This window comes from Pongo pygmaeus, chromosome X (genome assembly GCF_028885625.2).
Source record: "Pongo pygmaeus isolate AG05252 chromosome X, NHGRI_mPonPyg2-v2.0_pri, whole genome shotgun sequence".
Lineage (NCBI taxonomy): Eukaryota > Metazoa > Chordata > Mammalia > Primates > Hominidae > Pongo > Pongo pygmaeus.
This window is the reverse complement of record NC_072396.2, coordinates 16638907-16662972: the sequence shown is the minus strand read 5'-3', so window position 1 is coordinate 16662972 and position 24066 is coordinate 16638907. Positions and strand designations below refer to the sequence as shown.

Below are 24066 nucleotides of genomic sequence, written 5' to 3'. Positions count from 1 at the left end.
GAAGGCCTAGTCTGTCCACTCTGAAACCCACCACCTGAGGGTCTGGTCTCTGCTCACCATTTCAACAACAGCCTCATCTAGCCCCTGATGCAGGCTAACTTGAAATGCCCTCCTACTAAGGGACTGGCAGTGTCTCAAGTTCCCAGCCTGCCCTGTCCCAGGGCATTTATAGTAGAGGAGGGGCAATGCAGGGAGGATCCTATCTTGAATCTCCTCTCTCCTCTCCAGTACCTTGATTGCCCTTTAGGTATTCCAATGTGTCTCTTCCACGCATCCCACCCCAACCCCACCGAGTTCCTAATAGGAGAGCTGCTCTTGGATTCCAAAATATCATTGTGAGGGGCTGGGTCTTCTTTGTCTGTGCTTTCCCAGAACTAGCATGAAGACTGTCAAAGAGCAGATGTTCAATTCATGTTTGGTGAATGACATAATTCGGATGCTTGTCCCTTCCAAATGTCATGTTGAGATATAATTCCCAGTGTTGGAGGTGGGGCCTGGTGGGAGGTGTTTGGACCATCAAGGAGGGTCCCTCATGGCATGGTGCTGCCCTGGCCATAGTGAGTGACTTCTCACAAGATCTGGTCATTTGAAAGCATGTAGCACCTCCCACCCCCGCTCTGCTTGGCTGTCTTCCTCCCACTGTTGCCACGTGACATGCCTGCACCTTCTTCCCCTCCTGGCATGAGGAAAAGCTCCCCAAGACCTCCCCAGAAGCAGTTGCTGGTGCCATGCTCATACAGCCTGGTGAACTGTGAGCAAGTCAACCTCTTTTCTTTAGAAATTACCCAGTCTCAGGTACGCCTTTAGAGCAACACAAGAACTGCCTAGCACAAGGAACAAAAGAGCCAGTGAGCAAGTGTTCTCCTTTATGATGATTTAATTTCTCCAACATTCTTGAATACACATAGCAACTGTGAGTATATAGCTTTTCATTTTATCACAACAAAAGACTTAAAGAAATAAGATTTTTAAATGTCAAAGGTTGCCAATCAATTGACACTTTTTTCCCACCATCTTGTGATCCCAACTGATGCAGTGTTTGGTTGTTTCACAGTTTAAAGCCAATCGCTATTCCAATGCTATTTCTTCTTGCACTAGATCACAATCTAATAAGTAAAAATTTCCAATTTGTTTTACAAAATACAAGAACATCACTCTTCAACGTGATAAACAGCAATAATTGTGTGAGGCACCTAATTCATGAACTTAGATTCTGAATCAAAGTCAATCTCTTTCAAAGGAACACGCGGTAGACACAGAAGAGAAAGGGGAATCTACAAGTGGCTTGCAAATAACCAGAACAAAAGATAGACACATCTTGGGATCTCTCTAGCCCCACCTTACCCCCAAATACTGAAATGGTGGACAGCCCTTTTCAATCTCTTAGTGAGGATTGCCTGAGACTTCACTAGGGCTGAAAGGACCTGCTAGCCTTGGCCCTGGCGCTAGCCCTGGCTGCCGCTCTGGCTCTGGCTTGCTCTTCCTCCTCTCTCAGAGCCTCCTCATACCGGGACTTGTAGGTACTGGCAACGGTATCATTGAGCTTGGCCACAAACTCCAGGACTTTCATTTTGCTGGTTTCGGCACGGGCCCTGGGACCCCACAGGAACTCGTAGCGTGGAGGATCGCTGCTGGGCACCTGCCGGTACTCCAGGTACCCCTCTCGCACCAAATCTTTGGTGACAAGTGCCTGGGGCTCCCCATAGATGAAGTGCTTCCTACCCTTATACATCCCCAACGCATTCAGGCATTCCCATATCTCTTCCTCAGTGGCACGGTTGCCACGCATGAAGATGGTGCTCAGGAGAACCATCAGGAGCCCGCTCAGGGGAAAACCCCCGCCATCGCTCAAGCTTCCTTGATTGGGAAAGTCCAGCTTGCTAACAAGCACATAGGACTGACGGCTGGGGTCCATTTCCTTCAGGTAGAGGCCAAAGACCACCTCTACGTTCTCAGTGCTTCTCCGGAGGATCTCAGGGAAGTGCCGCTTGTACTTTCTGTTGATAACCTTCAGCATGGCTTCCCTCGTAATGGGCTCTTTCCTTATATACTTGTTGAGCAGGAACTGCACCAATTCGCCCGTCTTCGTGTTCAGAAGATCTCTTCCTGTGCTCTCAGAGGAGGACGGGCCATGGAAAGAGTTGGGACTTTCCCCCTTTTGGCCCTTGGCACCTTCACCAGAACTTGTGAGTGAAACAGCTGCAGCAGGAGAGCTGGGGTAGCTGGCTCTCTGGGACTCGTGAGGAATGCCTGCAGCGGGGAAGCTCTGGGGAGGACTCTGGCATGCAGGAGAGGAGGAGGATGGCAGCTTTTCCTTCTCTGCTGCGGTAGCTTGAGCAGCCGTGAGACATCGGTCTTCACCTCGAGCCTGGCGGCGTTTCTCACGGGCACGGCGCTTACTCGCCTGACCGCGAGGCATGATGACTGTGCTTAGGGGCAGCAGGCAAGAGGGTGCAGGAGGTGGGCACCTGGAGCAGGAGGAACAGAGGGTGTGAGCCCCTCAGTGGGGAGATATCACCTTAAGGAGGCCTCCATGCAGGTGTCCTTGAGGACCCTGCTCCATAGCCCCACCAGGCTCCTATTCTCCAGGGCAGCCTGTCCCCTGGGGACCCTGGGGAGGAAGTTACAGTGCTCCTTGCCCTGCAGCCTGCCAGCCCTGCCTGGGACCAAGATCCTTACTTCTCTGTTTCCTCTGAGGGGAAACTGAGGCCATCTGGGCTTGACATCCCTGTCTGGGGTCTCAAACCTCTGACATAGGGAGGGATCCTGAGGTCCTCTTACTAATTTGGGGTCGGTGGCTCCATGCTCCTCAGGGTCCTCACTATCTGAGGCCCTTCCCTTCAGGGTCAAGGCCCTCACCTTCCTGAGACCCCGCCCCCACCCCAAGGGGAAAGAAAGCATGAGCCCCTCCAGCCACCCTTGTTCATGGCCTTTCTGGACTGGTAGCTGGGTCTGGACTCTCAGAGCCTCTGATGTTCTGGGTTCGGTGGCCCTGTTAGTTCTCACTTAGGCAGAATGTGGGACATGTCCCTCAGCCCACCAGATTCCTCCAGCCTCAGCCCCAGGCCGTGTCCACTCTGAGCCCCCACAGGCTAGAAGTGAGGGGCCCTCTATCCGACTCCCTCTCCTGAGGTTTCCCAGGCCTGAGAAGGAAGCCAGACTTTGTGGTGCCCCCGGATCCAGGTGAGTGCTCTCCTCAGCCCTCACTCAGAGTCTTAACCCTGATTCCCATCATTACCTGGAAAACACTCCTGTCTTAACCTGAGACTTATTCCCTCATACCAGCCCCTCCATTCTGAAATACCCCTAGGAAGTAGTGACGGTCACCTCAGCTGGCCACAAATGCTCATCATTTCCCAAGACTGGGAGCAGTGGAGATTTTCTGTGTTGGCCCCACAATTACACATGGGTGGTCCCCTTGGTCCCAGGGTCCTCACCTTGACTCCTGGCAAGAGCTTAACAACCTCCAGCAGCTGTCTTGAGGCTGTCCCTTTTACCCAGGCTCTTCACCTCCCTGAGATGCCCTGGGAGGAAATGCCACTCACTATGCCAACGTACCTGGGTCTCCCAGAGGTGACAGTATGGGTGGTGCTCTATGTGGCCTACTTCTCCCTGGGAAGGGCTCCCTCTTCTCATTCAGTGTTCTCCCCTTGACTCCCACCAGGGACTAAGTCCTCCTTCCCACCCTGCCATGAATGGGGCCTCACCCATTGGTGCAAAAGAGCCACTTCTCTGAAACACCACCCCGACCCCTTCAGGACACGAGGGGTCACCAAATGCTAATGGCTCTGCCCATGGTTTCCCAGGGTGCACAGCAGAGCTGAGACTTTATGTGGTCTCCTGTGTTTTGGAATGGCCATTTTCCTCCCTCCTCATGCAGGGTTTTTTTTACCTTCACTCCCCACAGAGCCTGGGACTCCTTTCTCCGCTGACCTGGGGCAGCCAGTCTTGCAACCAAAGCCCTCCTCTGCTGAAACCCTCCGTGCAGCCCTGTCTACTGAGGGCTCAGGATCTTCACCTTGCTACTTGACCAGTCCTGGGACTCCATCCTCAGCTCACCACAGGCAACACCCTTCACAGCAAGATCCTTGCTTCAATGGGACCTCAGATTTGGACATTCAGGGTAAGCCACATCCTCTCAAGGCTGTTTAGGGCCTTCAAGGCGTGACAGCAGGGGTGGGACTCTAGGGGACCCCACTGCTCTGCCTCAGGGTTCTGAACCTGGCTCAGGGTGGGACCTCCAACTCTTTGGGACGCGACTTAGGCCGCTCCACTGACCTGAGTCAGTCAGGCCCAGGCCCAAGCTCTCACGTCCCAAAGTTGCTAGAGGGAAAAGTCACGGCATGCCCTGTCTGGCTATGCCTGCACGGGGTCTCCCAGAGCTGACAACAGGGCAGCAGAAACCTGGCTCTCTGGCTCTCCCTGGCTCTCTTGCTTTTTCCTTTTTTTTTTTTCTTTGTGACAGACACGGGGTCTCGCTCTGTCGCCACGCTCATGGCGTGACCATGACTCACTGCGGCTTCGACCTGCTAGGCTCAAGCAATCCTCCCGCCTCAGCCTCCCGAGTCGCTGGGGCCACAGGCGCCGGCCACCATGTCCTGCTAGTTTTTGTTCTTTTCTTTCTTGGAGAGAGGGTCTCACTTTGTTGCTCAGGCTGGTCTGGAACTGCTGGGCTCAGGTAATCCTCCCGCCTCAGCCTCCCAAAGCACTGGGATCACAGGTATGAGCTACCATGCCCGCCTCCTGGGCCTCCCATGTTTGGGAGAGGTCTCCTCATCAGCATCAGGAAACTCATTTCGATTAGGGCCTAGGAGTCCGTCCCTCTGCAGAACCGAAGCCTCACCCTCACACCAAACCCTCCCCTCCCTGGTGCCCTCTCAGAAGTCAGGGCCACAGCCTGACTGGAGCCTCCCGTGGCTGAGGGAGGTGGGTACCCGGGGGCGGGGGTTGGGGGACACAGGGTGGTCACTTTGGCTGCGTGTGGGTGGGCCTTTCAGTCCACGATCAGGGTCCTTACCTTGATACCCAACCAGTCCTGGGGTTCTGGTAGCCTGAGGTGGCGTCCCTCAGACGAAGATCCTCACCTTCCGGCAGCTTCCCGGGCGGGCGGATGTCGGAGCGAGCCACATCCAATCAAGTCCCTGCTGGGTCTCCCAGGGCTGAAAGCGGGGCGGGGCTCTGCTCGGGGCCCCTTTTTGCATAGAAGTCCTCTCCAGTGTACTCAGTGTCCTCTCCGGGACTCCAGTGAGTGTCCAGTTCTCCTCTCTCAGCTGAACTGTGCTTTTGCCTTTAGACAGAGTCACTACCCTCGTTAGAGCATCTAAGCAGAAAAAAAGGGGTCCTCAGCTGAGGTCTTTGCTATGGCTGACAAGATTAAGCATTTTTTTGTTTTTGTTTTTATTTTTTGCTGATAACCATTCCCTTATGTCACTCTCGGTCCTCACCTTGATTCGAGTCAGTTTCTGGGGCTCCACTATGCACAGCTGGGGCTTCCCCCACCAGACCAAGATTCTCTCTTCCCTGAGACCCTCCAGGCCGAAATGACAGTCACCTCAACCTGACAGCTCTTCCTGGGCTTCCCAAGTCACGGGAGAGGTAAGAATGGGGTGGCAGGAGTGGCGATGGGATGGTGTGGCAGCGGCGGTGCAGGGAAGGGGAGATGTGGGTTGGTGGAGGTAAGATTTTTTGTATCTTCCTCCGTTCTAGTGTGGATGTGTGATTTTCTAATTGCTCCCTGAAATTCCTCACCTTGACACCTGACTAGTCCTGGAACTCGATCCTCATGGGACTTGAGGCTGCTCCCCTCTGATCAAGGTCCTCACATTCCTGGGACTACAGAGTTGTAATCAGGATGAGCCAAATCTACCAATGACTATTCCAGAACGACAAGGGCTGTCAGCCAATGCAGGATTCTATGGGACCCCACTGTTCTGGCTTGTTCCTTCCTTTATTCTTAATTCAGGGTCATCACCTTGGTATCTATCAGAAGATCACAGTCCTTCCTCTACTGACCTGAGTTTGTCTTCCTGAAGTCTCTTATGCTCCTGAGAACCTTGAAGGATAATTGTGGAGATGCTCAGCCTCAGCTGAGAGCAGCCACAGGCTGGTCTTTGTTGGACCTCCAATATTCTGGGATGATGGTATCCTCAGTCCTCCTACATGGGGCTTCACATCTTGGTTCCTGTCTCGTTAATTCAAGGCTTTCTGGGAAATGCCAAATCCCTGCAATCTCTTTAACAGTTTTTCTTCCACAAACTTTGCAGAGAATGGCTCCTTGCCCTGAAGTGATGAGAGATCAGGAAGCTGTAGCTCAAGGCAGGGGGCCCAGGACAAGTGGTGGGTGGTCAAAATAAAGCCAGTTGGTCTATTCCATTTCTTTACCAGCCAGACTTAGCCTCTGCTGTAACTTTGGTTCTAATAGATTGGCTTTCTTCAAGGAAGGGTAGGGCCACATGATTTTGTGAGTCCCCAATCTTTTCAGGTGATCTGACATCACATATGTAGATGATCATGTGGTCACTGAGTATTGTCTCTTTCTTTTCCTTATTCATAGCTCTCATTTATTTTTGTATTCTTATTGCTCTGGCTATGTATTCCAAACCAGTAGTTTGTGCACGGTATTTTTCTTCTTATTACTTGATATACAATTTGGAGTAGGGAGAAGAAAAGTGAATTAAGATACACAAGGTCTGTCTCAGGCTGAGATGAGTGTGACGGTATGGGAATAGTTTTATTTTAAATAAACAATACTCGCCGGGCGTGGTGTCTCACCCCTGTAATCCCAACACTTTGGGAGGCTGAGGCGGGCGGATCACCTGAGGTCAGGAGTTTGAGACCAGCCTGGCCAACATGGTGAAACCCTGTTGCTACTGAAAAAATACAAAAATTAGCTGGGTGTGGTGGCAGGTGCCTGTAATCCCAGCTTCTCGGGAGGTTGAGGCAGGAGAATTGCTTGAACCCGGGAGGTGGAGGTTGCAGTGAGCCAAGATTGCACCGTTGCACTCCAGCATGGATGATAGAGTGGGACTCCATCTCAAGAAAAAAAAAAAAAAGCAATACTTGCAGATGGTTAGCAATAAAGTTTATTTTTTTCTTACCATGGCATTCGCCAACATGTTTCCTAATTAATATGAGCCCCTATGACAAGTTTGACCACTCACAGTGATGTACATTAAAGAGCTCTCAGAATGTTCCCCCTGCCTTTGACTACAGGCCAGAGAGTCATGGTTCCTTTACTTCTTGTCTGGAGTGGGCATCATTTTTAATAATGGTGAATTAAGTCAGTGTTAGTTGGTGCTGCTAATCTGTGCACCACAAATGACAGTTGTTTATTTGATGGTCCTATTGGGCATGACAAGTAAGGTAAATACTAATAGTTGCCTAAAAGGCAGAATTTATTAACTCTGACACTTCCCGCCTCACTTTGGCTATTCATGCTCTGGGTCTGTGGTTGTGAGAAACTGATCACATAGAGCTCTGCAAAGGGAATTTTGTGGTTTTCTCTGATTGGTTCAGACAATGCAATAGACATGAGGGATGGCAAGACAGAGAGAGAAATAAAGAAGGAGAGGGAGACAGAGCGGGAGGGAGAGAGACAGAAGGAAAGAAGAAAGAAAGAGAGAGAGAGAGAAAGGAGGGAGAGGGGTGGGGGAAGAGGAAAGAAAAGAAACAAAGAGGAGAGAGATAGAAAGAGAGAAAGAAAGGAGAGAGGGGTGGAGGAAGAGGAAGGAAGGAGAGAAGAAAGAAAGAAAAGAAAAGAAAGAAAGAGAAAAGAAAAGAAAAAAGAGGGAGGGAGGGAAGGAAGGGAGAGAAAAAGAGGGAGGGAAAAGAAAAGGAAGAAATGAGGAAAGAAGGAGGGAAGGGATGGAGGGAGGGAGAAAGGAAGGAAGAAGGAAGGAAGGAAAGAAAGCTTTATGGAGAAGAAAAGGTCCCCGGCCCTAAGAAGCTTTATTAGTCTCATGCAGGAGTCAGCAAGTGACAGCTTTCAGGCCAAATCTAGCTCACCACCTGTTTTTGCAAATGCAGATTTATTAGAACACAACCACACTCACTCATTTACATGTTATCTATGACCGCTTTCATACTACAAAGGCAGAATCTAGTAATCATGACACAGACTGTATATCATGCAATGCCTAAAATATTTACTCTCTGGCCCTTTACAGAAAATGTTTGCCAATTCCTGATTTACTGGGATAGATCAGCATTTACACAAGTAAATATAATTCAAAGCAGAATATGATTTAAAAAAATAAGACCCATGTAGAAAGTACTGTGTGAGTACAGGAGCATGGGAGGGCTTCATGGAGAGAGAACACCGCAGCTGGGCTTTGGGGAATGGGTTGGATTCAGCCCAGCTGAGAGACAAGAGGACATTTTAGGTGAGGTAGTCCTCAAACCTGTCTGCTTATTGCAATTGCTTGGAGAGCTTTGAAATGGAAATGTGTGGGTTCCCCCTCCTTGAGATTCTGACTCAGCTGTTCAGGGGCAGGACCTGGGCATCAGGATTTTTTTTTTTTTTTTTTTTTTTTGAGACAGAGTCTTGCTCTGGAATGCAGTGGCCTGATCTTGGTTCACTGCAGCCTCTGCCTCCCGGATTCAAGTGATCCTCCACCTCAGTCCCCAGAGTAACTGGGACTACAGGTGTGCACCACCATGCCTGACTAATTTTTGTACTTTTTTTATAGGGACGAGGGTTTCACCATGTTGCTCAGGCTGGCCTCAAACTCCTAGGCTCAAGTGATCTTCCTGCCTTGAACTGCCTTGAATCCCAGCACTTCCTCCCAAAGTGCTGGGATTATAGGTGTGAACCACTGTGCCTGGCAGTCATCAGGATTTTTAAAAACTCCACAGGTTATTCTAAGGGCAGCCCAGGTTGAGAAACCCTGGCCCAAAGAAGTGTCAGGGAACAATTAGGAGCAAGGTGTGAATGGAGGGAGTCTCTGGGTGCAGAGGGAAGGGAAAGTGCAGTGGGAGATAAGCCTGGGAAGTAGGGAGTCAAATCAAGGTCAGAGAAATTATATTTTGTCCTGGGAAATGGGGACAATAACAAAATGTGGGCATGAGAGCAACATGATCAGAGGCATGTATAAGGAAGCATAATCTAGAAAAAAAAAGTAAAGAATAAAAATAAGAGCCTGTTAGGGGTTATTTGCAAGAGTTTAAGCAAAACAAGGAGCATATCTTGTTTAGGGAGTGACATGTGATATGGTTTGGCTGTGTCCCCACCCAAATCTCATCTTGAATTGTAGTTCCCATAATCCCCATGTGTCATGGGAAGGAACCAGTCGAAGGTAATTGAATCAAGGGGGCGGCTACCCTCTTGCTGCCCTCATGATAGTGAGTGAGTTCTCATGAGATCTGATGGTTTTATAAAGGGCTTTTCCCCCTTTTACTCGGCACTTCTCCTTCCTGCCATCATGTAGAGGATGTGTTTGCTTCCCCTTCCACCATAATTGTGAGTTTCCTGAGGCCTCCCCAGACTTGCAGAATTGTGAGCCAATTAAACCTCTTTTCTTTATAAATTACCCAGTCTTGGGTATGTCTTTATTAGCAGCATGAGAACAGACTAATACAGTAAATTGGTACCCGCAGAGACTGGGGTGCTACTATAAGGATGCTCGAAAATGTGGAAGCGAATTTGGAACTGAGTAACAGGCAGAGGTTGGAACAGTTTGGAGGGCTCAGAAGGCAGGAAGATGTGGGAAAGTTTGGAACTTCCTAGAGACTTGTTGAGTGGCTTTGACCAAAATGCTGATAGTGATATGGACAATGAAGTCCAGGCTGAGGTGGTCTCAGATGGGGATGAGGAACTTTTTGGGAACTTGAGTAAAGGTGACTCTTGCTATGCAAAGAGACTGACAGCATTTGGCCCCTGCCCTAGAGATCTGTGGAACTTTGAACTTGAAAGAGGTGATTTAAGGTATCTGGCAGAATAAATTTCTAAACAGCAAAGTGTTAAAGAGGAAGCAAAGCACAAAAGTTTGGAAAATTTGCAGCTTGATGATATAATAGAAAAGAAAAACCCATTTTCCAGGGAGAAATTCAAGCCTCCTGCAGAAATTTGCATAAGTAACAAAGAAACAAATGATAATCACCAAGACAATGGGGAAAATGTCTCCAGGGCATGTCAGAGACCTTTGCGGTAGCCCCTCCCATCACAGGGCCCCCCTGCTGTGTGCAGCCTGAGGACTTGGTGCCCTGTGTCCCAGCCACTCCAGCCATGGCTAAAAGGGGCCAAGGTACAGCTCAGGCCCTGGCTTCAGAGGGTGCAAGCCCCAAGGCTTGGCAACTTCTACATGATGTTGAGCCTGCAGGTGCACAGAAGTCAAGAATTGAAGTTTGAGAACCTCTGCCTAGATTTCAGAGGATGTATGGAAACCCCTGGATGTCCAGGCAGAAGTTTGCTGCAGGGGCAGGGCCCTCATGGAGAACCTCTGCTATTGAAAAGGGAGAAGTATTCCCTCATCCCCCTCACAGGGCATGCAACAGGGATGTGGCTCACTTCTTCAGTGCCCTGCTACTCAAACCCCTACGAGGAGCATGCAGACGGGCAGGTCGTGGGGAGTGTTTTGGGGCTCCAACCCCATGGCAGTGTCTAGGGTTGTTTACAGCGCCTGAAATCCCAGTGGGCATGCGTTACAGTGTGCTCTTTCAGTTGTGTGTTAATCAGCTCAATTAGACCCTCTGCCTTATGAAAAGGACAGAGGGCTTTCTGTATCCCGGGTTCTTGCCCTGCTGTACCAGAAAAATCAGATCACATGTGGGCTTGCAGAATGAGTGCAAAGTTTTATTGAGTGGTGGAAATAGCTCTCAGCAGATGGATGGGGAGCCAGAAGGGGGATGGAGTGGGAAGGTGGTCTTCCCCTGGAGTCAGGCCACCCAGTGGCCAGATCCTCCTCTGACTGCCCTGGTCGAATTCCCCTTGGTGTCCACATTGTTCCACCATTGATGGCCTGCCGGCATCTGCTGGTGTCTGTTGGTGTGTTCTCCTGCTGGTGTGTTCCTCTCAATGTCCAGCCACTTTGTGTCTCTCAAGTTTATATGAGCATGGGATGGGGGCAAGGTGGGCCAGAAAAATGCAACATTTGGATGCAAAACATTTGGATGCAAATGGAAAATGCAACATTTGGATGCAAAACATTTGGATGCAAATGGAAAATGCAACATTTGGATGCAAATGCAACATTTGGAAAATGCAACATTTGGATGCAAAAACAGGAGTGCCTGTCCTCACTTAGGTCTGTGGGCACATGCCTGAGGGTGGAGCCCTTACCAGGGACCATGGCCTTCTCTACCCAGCACTTTGCTGCCCCCCTTCCATATTACTAGAGCAGTACAGAAGGGAAATGTGGGGTTGGATCCCCCACACAGAGTCCTCACTGGGGCACTGCCTAGTGGAGCTGTGAGAAGAGGGCCATAGTCCTCCAGACCCCAGAATGGTAGATCCACTGACAGCTTGCACTGTGCACCTGGAAAAGCCAGAGCCCCTCAACACCAGCCTGTGAAAGCAGCCAGGAGGGGGCCGTACCCTGCAAAGCCACAGGGACAGAGCTGCCCAAGGCTGTGGGAGCCCACCTCTTGCATCAGTGTGACCTGGATGTAAGACATGAAGTCAAAGGAGATCATTTTGGAACTTTAAGGTGTAATGACTGCCCTATTGGATTTCAGACTTGCCTGGAGCCTGTAGCCCCTTTGTTTTGGCCAATTTCTCCCATTTGGAACAGGTGTATTTTTACCCAATGCCTCTACCCGCAATGTATCTAAGAAGTAATTAACTTGCTTTTGATTTTACAGGCTCATAGGCAGAAGAGACTTGCCTTGTCTCAGATGAAACTTTGAACTTGGACTTTTGGGTTAATGCTAGAATGAGTTAAGACTTTGGAGGACTGTTGGGAAGGCATTATTGTATTTTCAAATGTGAGGACATGAGATTTGGGAGGGTCCAGGGGTGGAATGATATGGTTTGGCTGTGTCTCCACCCAAATCTCATCTTGAATTGTAGCTCCCATAATCCCCAAGTGTTGTGGGAGGGACCTGGTGGGAGGTAATTGAATCATGGGGTTGGCTAGCTCCATGCTGTTCTCATGATAGTGAGTTCTCATGAGATCTGATGGTTTTATAAGTGGCTTTTCCCCACTTTGCTCTGCACTTCTCCTTGCTGCCACCGTGTGAAGAAGGATGTGTTTGCTTCCCGTCACCATGATTGTAAGTTTCCTGAGGCCTCCACAGCTGTGCTGAACTGTGAGTCAATTAAACCTCTTTCCTTTATAAATTACCCAGTCTCAGGTATGTCTTTATTAGTGGCATGAGAATGGACTAATACAACATGTGACTTGGCAGATTCAGGAGTGAGGGTTAAAATTACAACAATTTGGGCATGATATGGGCACCACTCCATGATAATAACCCCCACTATCCAGTCCTGGAGGCCCCTGCTGTGGAGGCATTACCCTTTTGTTTCTGAATCATGGAGAAATACAGAGTCCTGGAGGAGAAGTTGAGGCTACAAGGATGCACTTGGCCACTTGCATTAGCAGCTATTTCCTGAATATAGCCCTTGGGAGATGGTCTCTTATACCCAAGACATTTTGGAAAGAGTTTTACAGACCTTGGGGTCTAGTTGGAAGTGAGTGAGCTGAGTAGGAGGAGCCAGAGATGATGGTAAGGTTTTGAATTTAGACAATTGAGGGAATTTTTACAGCCATTGGAAGGCAAGAGGGACACAAAAAGATCTTGGGAAAGAACTGATCTCCTCCCTCTGATGAATGGGGCCTCACCCATTAGTGCAAGGAATCCACCTCCCTGAGACAGCACTCCCCCTTCAGGAAATGACTTCTGCTCCAAGAAAGGGGGTGTGCTTTTAGAAATTCATTTGTTTTATATGAAAAAAAGGTCAACATCACTAATCATTAGAGAAATGCAAATCAAACCACAATGAGATACCATCTCATGCCAGTTAGAATGGTGATCATTAAAAAGTCAGGAAACAACAGATGCTGGCAAGGCTGTGGAGAAATAGAAACACTTTTACACTGTCGGTGGGAGTGTAAATTAGTTCAGCTATTTTGGAAGACAGTGTGGCGATTCCTCAAAGATCTAGAGGCAGAAATACCATTTTACCCAGCATTCCCATTACTGAGTATATGCCCAAAGGAATATAAATCACTCTATTATAAAGATACATGCACTCATACGTTCATTGCAAAACTATTCACAAAAGCAAAGACATGGAATCAACCCAAATGCCAATGAATGATAGATTGGATAAAGAAAATATGGTACATATACACCATGGAATGCTATGCAATCATAAAAAAGGAATGAGATCATGTCCTTTGCAGGGACATGGATGGAGTTGGAAGCTGTTATCCTCAGCAAACTAATGCAGGAACAGAAAACCAAACACCACATGTTCTCACTTATAAGTGGGAGCCGAATGATGAGAACACATGGGCACATTATGGGGAACAACACACACTGGGGCCTGTTGGGGGGATGTGGGGAGGGAGAGCATCAGGAAGAATAGCCAATGAATTCTCAGCTTAATACCTAGGTGATGGGATGATATGTGCAGCAAACCACCACGGCACACGTTTACCTATGTAACAAACCTGCACATCCTGCACACGTACCCTGGAAGTTAAAAGTTGAAGACAAAAAAAGAGAAATTCATTTGTTTTCATGTTGAACATGATTCAGTCCATATTCAAGGGACAGGAGTCCTGCTTTTGTGTCATTTTCTTAACAAGATGTTAGCTTATCTCTCTTATATTAGACTCGTTGCTTATCAATGTTGAGCCCAATGAACAGGAATGGTCCCTGCTTGTTGTGTTACAATATAGTCCTGCATGGATTTCCTTCCCTCTAGTGGAAGGGACTGATGAATCTGCTCACTTTATCCACATCTTCTCCAAGTCACTAAGTTTTCATTTCTTCAAACTCCTGTGACTGTGTGGAGATACAAATCATGACACTTTCCTTTAACTTCCTCATTTGTGAAATGAGGAGGTGTGTCTGGGCATTCTCTGCAGTGGCTTCCAACTCCAATAATTCATGCTTTTAAGAGAATATTAAATTCTCTGTATTACAGTCTTTGCATTAATAAAACTTTCTTTTCTGACATGGTAGGCAGCACGCTTACAAAGGGAGAATGCAGGCTTTCTAATAGTAAAAAGTCATCTGGACTTTGAGTAGAGCTCTGAGCAATTAACCTTGACCAATCTTAAATGTCAATTTGGCCTTTTATGGCTTGAATATCTCAAAGATTTTTGTCTACTTATCTTCCCATCTAATCCAGGAAAACTAGAGATACAGGGTCTACTTCAGACACAATTATGAATGATCTCTTTTATCTATTTAAAGTGTTGACACTTTCAGAAAGCATTTACAATTTAATCATGGGCTGTATATGCCACACTTTGAGAGGGTGGGGTACATGGCAGAAGTGGTAAGATATCTGGGAAGCAGAGGGCCTTCTCCCAAGATGATTTCATGGTGGTGATTGCACACTCAAGAGCTCCCTTGGCAAGGCTGTCAGTGTGCCTCTCAAGGAGTTTTGTGACTGCATCTAATAGACATCTCTGGTATTACCTCTTCTCACCTGGAGTACAGGGAGCTTGGACAGCCCTAATTTGCATCCACTGTAGCTGTGTCATTTCTTTGTCATCAGCTTATTTTGTTCACAACTTTGCGATTGTGGTATTTCTCATGCTGCCTAATGTTTGCTGTTGAGTATTTTAAATATTCCTAGAGACTTGATCACTGGCTTAGTCATTAGGCAGACTTCAAATAAGTGGAATTGGTGACAAAGAGAGAAAGAATTTGCTTCCTGACAACTGATCCTGCAGGAATGGATAAATGAACTAAATGCCAACTCTCCTCACTGTCTCTGGAACGCTAACCTTAGAGTCAATTACTCTTTCTTCACAATAAGCAGGAGCCAAGATGGGAAGAAAGAAAAGTAGGCTTCAGGTAGTCTAGTAGGCTAAACATCTGGAACTTTCAGCTAGACTTCTTCACTTTGATTTATAAGTTATACGAGCTTTCCTGCTCTCTGATGCCTACGATTATCCTAGGAAACAGACACTCCCAAACTTTAGTGTTCAAGTCCTAAAGAGAGCAATTTAGAATAACTGTCAATATTATAAAAGCATATGCTCTTTGTTTCTGCAATTCTACATTTAAGAATTTTTCCTACAGCAACACTTGCTCGTGCATGAAATTGTGTATGTTATTCATTGCAATACGGTTGATAATAGCCAGATATTGGAAGCAATCTGAAAGTTCATCAATGGGGGATGGGTAAATAAATTAGGGGCTGCTATGCAGTTGTAAGAAAGAATGAGGAAGTGCTTTATACAATAGTCCCCCCTTATCTGTGGAGGATATGTTCCAAGACCCCCAGTGGATGCCTGAAACCACAAATGGTACTGAGCCCTATAGATACTATCTTTGTTTCCTAAACGTACATATTTATTATAATGTTTAATTTATAAATTAGGCAAGGTAGCAAAATAACAACAAAAACTAACAAGAAAATCAAACAATTATAACAACATACTGTAATAAAAGTTATGTGAATGTGGTCTCTTTCTCCTAAAATATCTTATTGTACTGTACTTGGCTTTTTTTGGACTGCAGTTGTCTGTGGTTAGCTGACATGGCAGAAAGTGAAACTGTGGATAAGGGGAGACTACTGTTTACCGATATGGAAAGATCTCTAAGATATGGTATTTAGTGAAGTAAACAAGGGGCAAACAATGGATATGCTACCATTTCTGTAAAATGGTGGTGGGCTTCAGGAAAACACAGATTTGTATCTATTTGCATATGTGTAAAAAATGTCCAGTAGTGTACACAAGTAAGAAACTAATAACAACATAACAATGGTCACTCCTTGGAAGGCTTTGGTAATGGGTGCAAAAACTGTACAGAGGGGACAATGGTAGCTGAGTAAGTTTTCACTGGATTCCTTTCTAGGCTTTTGGTTTTGGACCATGAGAATAGCTTACATATGCAAAAGGTAAGTACATATTTTAAAAATTTAATGAAACACCACACCCCCAGCCTAAACACTGACGTTGTTCCAAGTCAATAGAGGGTTGGGGAATCTGCATTTTGCACAAGCAGCCTGGCCGATTCTGATGTAGATGGTCCAAGGAACCAAGGAACTGTGGGGCACATAGCCACAGACTACGTTCATGCAACAACTATTTTTTATTGAACGTTGGATACATGTATCTGTCCATTTCATAAATTATGTTTTATTATATTTAAGGAATAAACCTCATTTCTTCTACAACTTGAACATCCAGCTTACTATACACGGGATTTGACTTAATGTCATATAGACCACTTACAATGTGATAGAAGCATTGGAAGCATTTGTTGAAAAATAACAATTTCACTCAAAGCACACTTTATAGATAGAGTTTTACACGGTCACAGAGTTAAGTTTGCACATTTAAAGGGATCTGAGTCATTCATATTAATATTGTGGATTTCTTATAAATAATTCATTTGTTCAAGGAGTCCAGGCAAAGCCAAGCCATGACATTATTTACACTAAGTACCACACCTGGAACTTGTTCTGAGTTATTTAACACAGAGTACATTTTTCAATGCAATAAATATTTACAGTTAATAGTAGCAAGTACAATTATAATTTATGAAATATGAGTCTAATATTTAAAACAAAACATAAAATGACATTAAAGAAGTTTGTGCCATTTATTTTTACAACTCACCGAACTGACTGTTTTACGAATTTTATTACCCAAAACCCTACTGACTTGAATGCAAGAAAGGTCATGTTTGAATCAGTAAAGCCCAGACTGCAGGAAAAAAAAAAACTTTTTAGAAGATAATGAGTTTTACTTTCTTAATGTTGTACATGTAATATTAATGTCATTAGCTAAAATGGAAGCAAAGTTATGAAAATCTGGATTCACAACAGGCTCAAATTATATAATGTACCTTCAACATTGAAGTTCTGAGTTATGCCAACATTTTTAAGCTTGTCTGGGAGTTAATGAGGCCTTGAATGTACGAAGTTTTACTGTCTGTTAAAATTATTCTTTTAAAATGTCATAAAATTATGTGAGTCCTTTCATGTCATTATATGACTCTGTGAGTGAATTTTAAATTGGGGGAAAAAAGGCAAATAATCTTATCTTCTAGAAATGTGAGTTCAGAGAGGGCAGAGAGACAGTGGTGTCTGTGTTTAGAACAGGGCACCTAGGGCTAGGCACTCAGATACCTAAGTCCATATCTGAGTTTCTTATCTGTCCCCTTAGTCCAGGAGATGCTTTTCTGTTAGAGGCTATTTATGTAGCCTGGGTCCCCAGACTCTAGGAAACCAACCATTGTCATATCTTACTCTTATTTTGGGGAAAGTAGGGGCGTAGGTGGTTCTACCTCTACCTGACACTTTTTCTCCAACTAATTCTGATTCAAAGAAAAATGGCTAGATTCGCTGTTCTCATTCGGGTCTTCTCTCTAACTTGGTCCTCAGCAAGTTTTTTTCTCTCCTCAGACACAGAACTACGTGGGAAATTCTTCCCAGGGCTTCCAGTTGCAAGTGAATTGTGTCTCCGAGTAGGAGAGAAGGAGGGTGCGAACAACTGACCTAAGGGACTTTCTTACCCACTTTCTGCTGCATTTCAGCCTCTGCCCTCAAAAATTCCTTAAACTAGGAGCCTCGATGCTCTTTGCATACATTGTTTGACTCTATCATTAGTTCAGGTCTCTGGACAAAACCTAGAATAGGGAGTGGAGTTTTCTACTAAGTACTGTGAACTTAATTTTTCACACAGGTGGGATTTGGGAAGCAATGCTAAGCAGTGGAATGGACATCGACATAGAGAGATCAGCTCCACACTTATACTCTGCCACTCAACTTCCCCATGTGACTTGAGGATCAGTAAGTAATCTCCCTGCCACGGCTTCATGTGCCCAGCACTGGACTTGGCACATTGTCAGTGTTTGGTGAAGCTGAGCTCCTTCCTTTCCAGCACTTCCAGAGCCACAGCACTCCATTCAGGTTTTGGTCAAATTTGGTGTATTTCTTGGCCAGTGTCTTTGCTCCCAAGGATCCCACCCTTCTTCGTCTTAGCCTTCCATTTCATTGTGGCATTGAATGTTGTGCCCACCAATATGTCTCTCCTGGGGCAGCCAACAATGACCCTGTCCACTCCCTTGTGCCAAGTTAAACAAATTCACTTTGGGGACAAGAGAATATCCTGTAAAGTGGAGAAGTGATGATCAGCACTGCTCTTCAGTATAACTGAATAGCCCATGGGAATGAAGTACAGTTAGTTCACCTCGAAACAATATGAAATCAGATTAAGCTGAACCAGATGAAATTGCCTTTTTGTAGTTCGAAAATGGCCCAATCTTAACAGCTTCATGTTTCAGCCTCATAGTTCCATGGGCCTTTTAATGTAATGGTAGATGGTCACATTTCCAGAGTAAAGGATGTATAGCAGCTCTTTGGCCAGCAGGGAAGGCTTGGATGAAATGAGGTAATGAGTATGAAAGTACTTTATAGACCATGAACACTAGGTAAATGCAAAGTTTTTAAAAAATTAGTCATGGACATGATTCCACAGTAATATTCTAACCCAGGGATTTTTAAATTTAACATATGTGCAACATTGAAGCTTTTTAAAAATTTGGATACATTCTACTGAATGAATTTCTAATGTGAAGTCTCATAAGAGAAAAGTCTGTTCTCAGTGTGTTATTTGTAGATTGCTCTGAATATATTCAGCTGGACTTAATGCTTGGCCTCCTGCAATATAACAAAGGGTGTCTCTGAAGGCCAAAGTTACAGTAAGAGATTGTGAGATAGTGAAATTTTTGTGTGTGTTTGGGAAGTATGTGTCTGGGTGTGGGCTAGAAGAAATGACTATCCAGATACAGAATAAAATAGAGCTTGGTAAGCCTTGGTTTCATCGAACAGTGTGCACAAAGCCTAGGCCCATGAAAGCCTAGTCCCAAGAAAGATTCTTTAATCCCTTTGTGTTCAGCTGTTAATCCATTTCATGAGAATACAGCCAAAAATTAGACAAGTGTACAAATGGTGCTCCATTCCCCCAGAAACCCAGGGATAATTCTAAGCTACTCTCTAACAATAGCTACCTCCTGTTGTGGATGTGAAGAGCACAAATGGCAAGAAAGTTTGCACCCTTCCCATCTCACCACGATACAAGTGGATGGCTCTTCATTCAGCTCCCATACAGTCAGCTTCCCAGGGCGATGGTTTCTAGCTGGCTTCCAGGAACAGTGACTTAGCCACCTTTTAGTCCACAGATGATGCCATTCAATGTGTACTCCCCAGACAAAGTTAATCTCTATTACCAGAAGCTACTTGATGCATGAAGACACTGTGAAACAAATAACCAACTGCTGCTTTTGACATAAATGAAGACTTTACAATGCAAGGATGCTCATGTGCTATTGTCAAGTTCATTTATTTCTGTTCAGTTTCATTTTCATAACAAGATGAGCTTGGTTCATCTGCAGCAGCCCCTAAACAGTTTATTTACCTAGGGGTTCTCCATCCTCCCGGATGGAACCAAATTGTTTGTGGACAAAGAGGGAAATCCAGAGCTTGTTAATGAGGCGGAAGGCAGGTTCAGTGTGAGAGTGAAGGCAGTCAAAAAAACAGGATTTAGCCATCCACATTTATGGAGAATCATCAAATCAACAACAGGGAGGGGCCCTGTCTTCACTAAGCAGGGAGGATCTTCTTGCTAAAGAATATCACTCCCAATAGCAGCTGCACCTTCCCTGCCAACAGCAGCCGTTGGTGGGAAGATTGCTTTGTTTATTGCTTAATCTATCACTGTTGAGCTGCCTGCCTCAGGGAGGCTCAATTTAAGATAGATTGAAAGGTAGTGTCTGTCAATTGAATAAACACAGATGGTTTTCCACAGCAAAAATTGATTTTTTTTTCTTGCCAAAGACATAAGTGCTAAACGTGATTATCTTTGGAAGCCAGGCGTGAAATGTCTCAGCTCCAGCCCCTGCCACACTCTGCTTTGGCAGAGAAGTGATACACATGGGGACTTGGGTCTCTCTCACGTAATTTTAGGTTCTTGAGGTGGAATAAAATAATAAAATTTTGACTTCCCTAGAGAAGGGCCCAACTATGCCCTTCCTGGTAAGAAGGTCTAAGTCAATCCATTAGTTGATTCACAGAATAGTTTTACCAGTCCTTGGTCACTGGCTGGCAAAGGCCTCCTTCAATCCTTTCATTTAAGAGTCTCAAAGAAGTAGTAAGATTCGGCCGGGCCTAGTGGCTCATGCCTGTAATCCCAGCACTTTGGGAGGCCAAGGTGGGTGGATCACCTGTGGTCGGGAGTTCGAGACCAGCATGACCAACGTGGAGAAACCCCGGCTCTACTAAAAAAATACAAAATTAGCTGGGCATGGTGGCACATGCCTGTAATCCCAGCTACTCGGGAGGCTGAGGCAGGAGAATCCCATGAACCCAGAAGGCAGAGGTTGCGGTGAGCCCAGATAGTGCCATTGCACTCCAGTCTGGGCAACAAGAGCGAAACTCCATCTCAAAAAAAAAATAATAATAATAATAAGATTTGCCTAAGGACACACAGCTACACTTAGACCTCTATCTCCTCACTCTTTGTCCAGAAGCTAGGAAGGAGACCACACACAATCTATGCCATGATGTTAACTGAAGGAGACATGAAGATGAGCTCTACTCCTAAAATGTCTCTGGAAGCAGGTAGATCAGAGATGCCTGAACAAGTTATGCTAGGTATTCAAAAGGCTATACATGTTAGCAACTAACTAAGCATAGAGTCATTTATATTCAAGGGTTTTGAAGAAAGCCAAGGGCAAAATTGTGGAACACTAGTTCAAAATAACAGATTCATGGAGGTTGAAGAAGGGTGAATAGGAAGAGTATCCTTTGTGTAATGAGAAGACTCAGCAATATGTTTTCTTATGTCTCTTACAGCTCTAACTCCAAAACATAGCAAGCTCGCGGAACATCATTCATGCAAAGTATTCCAAGGAGCCCCTTGAAGCAACAGAATGGTCTGTCTCCTTTCATACCACTAATGTGAACACAAATATAGAATAGCGGTTGATTTCCAAAGAGTTGTTGTTGCAAGGGTAGCAGAAGTGAGGCTACTGTGACCAAATGGGCTACAGAAAGGCTGCAAAGACAGAACTAGAGACGATGAAGAGACTCAGAATTTTAGCGATAGACAAGACCTTAGCACTGTCTTCTCAGTCTAGAGATGAAAACATGGGTCTAGACAAGTGAAATTGATAGCCAGAGTGATATAGCTAGAGACAGAATTGGACCGTCAAGCTAGAAATCTTGGTTCTTTAAGCTATACTATCTGTCTTGCTTTTCAAACTGTTCAATGTAATTATGGACTACCAGGAAAGCAGGTTTGTACAGTACAGATGAGCACGTAGCAAGCAGAATTGAAGAAGTTTCATTCTGTCTTGGTCCTAACTCCTAAAGCTCCATAGACAGTGGGCACTTCTTCATATCAAGAGACAAGAATCTTTTCATATGTGCCATGTGAAAATGAGAGCCAACTGTTTGTATCTCATCTGGATAGAGAAAACCTAAAGTAAAATTGTCTTAGAATTTTAATGTGTAAGGGCACATTTGTAAAATTTGAATTTATTTGAAAGTGGGTTAATATGTTTGCAACCTGTCAAAATTGCCCTCTCTTTGAGTGAAGAAAAACTCGATTCAGGGTTTCTAAAGTAAGGGAATCAAATCTTTTTAGAGCCAACTAAACTCACTTAGAAAAAGAAAAATATTTCAGCCAAGTCTTTTTCTGCACATGACTCTTTCATAAATACTCTTCTTAAGTAGAAACAAGTCTGTAGCTGTTTTTCAATCAGTTCTTAAAGTTAAGACCCTTGTGACTTTCTTATACATATTCAGACAAAAAATACGTGTTACTGAAATTTTATTCACTTCCACCCACAAACGTTAGGAGAAGCATACATTAAATATAAACATGTTCCTATTTCTACTCAGATACAATCCCTTCTTTCTTACAGTGAAACTACTGATTCAATGTAGCAGTCAAAGACAAATCTAAGTAAATACATTTGACTCAAAACCTATGTATCAAGAATAAATACTGTACTTTATGCATTTATAGATATTTGATTAATTAATAGCATGATTAATTTTTTTTCCTAAAAGGATTTCTCTTCTATGATGGAATGGCACCCTGGATGATTAAAACTGTAGCAGCAAACAAAACCTCCATCAAGTAAGAATTCAGAGTGTGAGATATCACACACAGCCACACGTGGATCTTTATATACGTGACAATGTGTTTCGTTGTATTTTTGCTTTAAAAGTATGTATTGAGCATTTCTTCTAGGTCCTCAGTAACATCTTTTTAAGAAAAATAAATGCTTAGGGAATTGTTTTATATTAAACTCGCTTCCATTGTTATCAACTTGGAGAGTGTCCCTCATACATGGAGCTCTTTCACAGGATTGACTTTTCATATTAGGAGTGTAAATAAAAGTTGTTCCTTGGTTTGTGTATTACAGATATTCCTGAAAACAAAGTCAAGTTATATGTCTAAAGTACTAGCGTCTGCTTAAAGAAATGACAAGATGAAGTCTTTCACAAAGTAAGCATTCAATGTATGATTTCTCTGCTATATAAATCTGGTTGTTCATACAGTTTCTATGACATAATTGGCCACGACCATTTAACAGGGCTTGATGCTTAAAAAAGAATTTTCTACTTGTTCCCTTTTCTGAAAAGGGAAGGTTTGCTTCACATCAGAAGAAACGTTCACAAGTTGAAATGAAAAACTTAAGACTTGGTGGCTTCTTTCGAAATATAATGGTGATCCATCATTTGGGCCTCCCCACCCTCACCCCCATCCCCACCTACACCACTCAGGAGCATTCTGAAGGGTCTTTGGAGAGCACAGACACAACAATGGATGCAAGGGTTCCTGTCTAGCCATAAAGCAGAACCGTCCCTCAGGGGGCAAAATCAAGGGTCAATCTAGACATACCGCTCGTGACAGATGTTTCCATTGATGAGGCTAAAGGTGGCCACGGAGGGGTTGGTACTCTTGAGGGAGGTCATGCAGGTTGTACTCCTTCCAGTGCTGTGAGACCGGATGATCAGGCCAGGCTGGCAACAGAGGAGCTGAGTGTTGAACTGTTTCCTGAAACTCTTGCTCAGCAGGTAGAGGGCAAAGGGGTTCACGCAGGAGTTGGTGAAGGCCAGGAGGCGGGCACAGATGCTGGTGACAAAGTGGAGCATTGAGGTGTCCACCTCAGAGTAGTGGTAGGAGCGGTACAGGTAGATGACGTGATTGGGGAGCCAGCAGAAGGCGAACAGGCCCACAAACACCAGCACTGTCTTGGCAAGTCGCTTCCGGGATTCAATCTAAGGAGAGAGTCACATGGAGAGAGACAGAGGAACCAAGGGACAGTGTCAGAAGAATGCAGAGAGACAGATTCAGGCAGAGAAAGAGACAGGGAAAAACGATTAGGGCAACAGATGAGTTCACAAAGCCACAGAAAAAGAGTTCAATAGGAGAGGGCAAGAGAGAATCCAGTAAAATGAGAGAAAGGCAACAGAAACAGACAGAAAAGGAAAAAAAAAAGAGTCAGAAACACAGAAATGGATGAGCCAGGAAGCAGAAATCGACAAGGAAGAATAGAGTTAGAACATACCACTGAGAACAGATCTTTAAACAAAGTTGATTACATGTTTGAATGGATTGCAACATGAACTTCTAATAAGTGCCCCCTTTTTCCTCAGGAGAGCATTGGTGCAGTTTATCAGCCATACTACTTCATGTCTTTCTTTTCTCCACAGTTAATAATTTCTTATTCCCTCTGATGCTCAAAAAGAGCAGCCAGCTTTGTTCTTCTTCATTGGCTAAACCAAGATAACTCTCTATTATTATGATTTTAAAATCTTGAGTTATCTCTGGACTATAGTCTATAGGAAGAGACTGTGGCAAAGAGGGATGGGCATCTCCTTTTGCTCCCAACTCCATCCACTACCTCAAGGGGAAACAT

General features: G+C 45.1%; 2 protein-coding genes and 1 long non-coding RNA gene across 3 annotated transcripts in view; 1 reads left to right on the top strand and 2 right to left on the bottom strand.

The window, feature by feature from the left end:
• Positions 1-861: 861 nt before the first annotated feature.
• Positions 862-5321, bottom strand: MAGEB17 (MAGE family member B17). Its single transcript, XM_054472554.1, has 2 exons — positions 5018-5321; positions 862-2468 (listed from the first exon to the last, which is right to left on the bottom strand). Exon 2 carries the CDS (start codon positions 2417-2419, stop codon positions 1409-1411), a length of 1011 nt encoding a protein of 336 aa, XP_054328529.1. The 5' UTR covers positions 2420-2468; positions 5018-5321; the 3' UTR covers positions 862-1408.
• Positions 4125-22569, top strand: LOC134739052 (uncharacterized). The gene is made up of 5 exons (XR_010125491.1): positions 4125-5595; positions 15982-16024; positions 17817-17923; positions 20987-21066; positions 22208-22569. It is a non-coding gene; the product is annotated as an uncharacterized LOC134739052 (long non-coding RNA).
• Positions 21949-24066, bottom strand: part of GRPR (gastrin releasing peptide receptor) — a 30638-nt gene continuing 28520 nt past the window's right edge. Inside the window, exon 3 of the mRNA XM_054472285.2 lies at positions 21949-23425. Coding sequence (XP_054328260.1) covers positions 23036-23425 — 390 coding nt within the window. The 3' untranslated portion in view covers positions 21949-23035. The remainder of the gene's footprint in view (positions 23426-24066) is intronic.

Coding starts and splice junctions, on each gene's coding strand:
- MAGEB17 (XM_054472554.1), bottom strand. CDS start 2,419: ATGCCTCGCGGTCAGGCGAGTAAGCGCCGTGCCCGTGAGAAACGCCGC.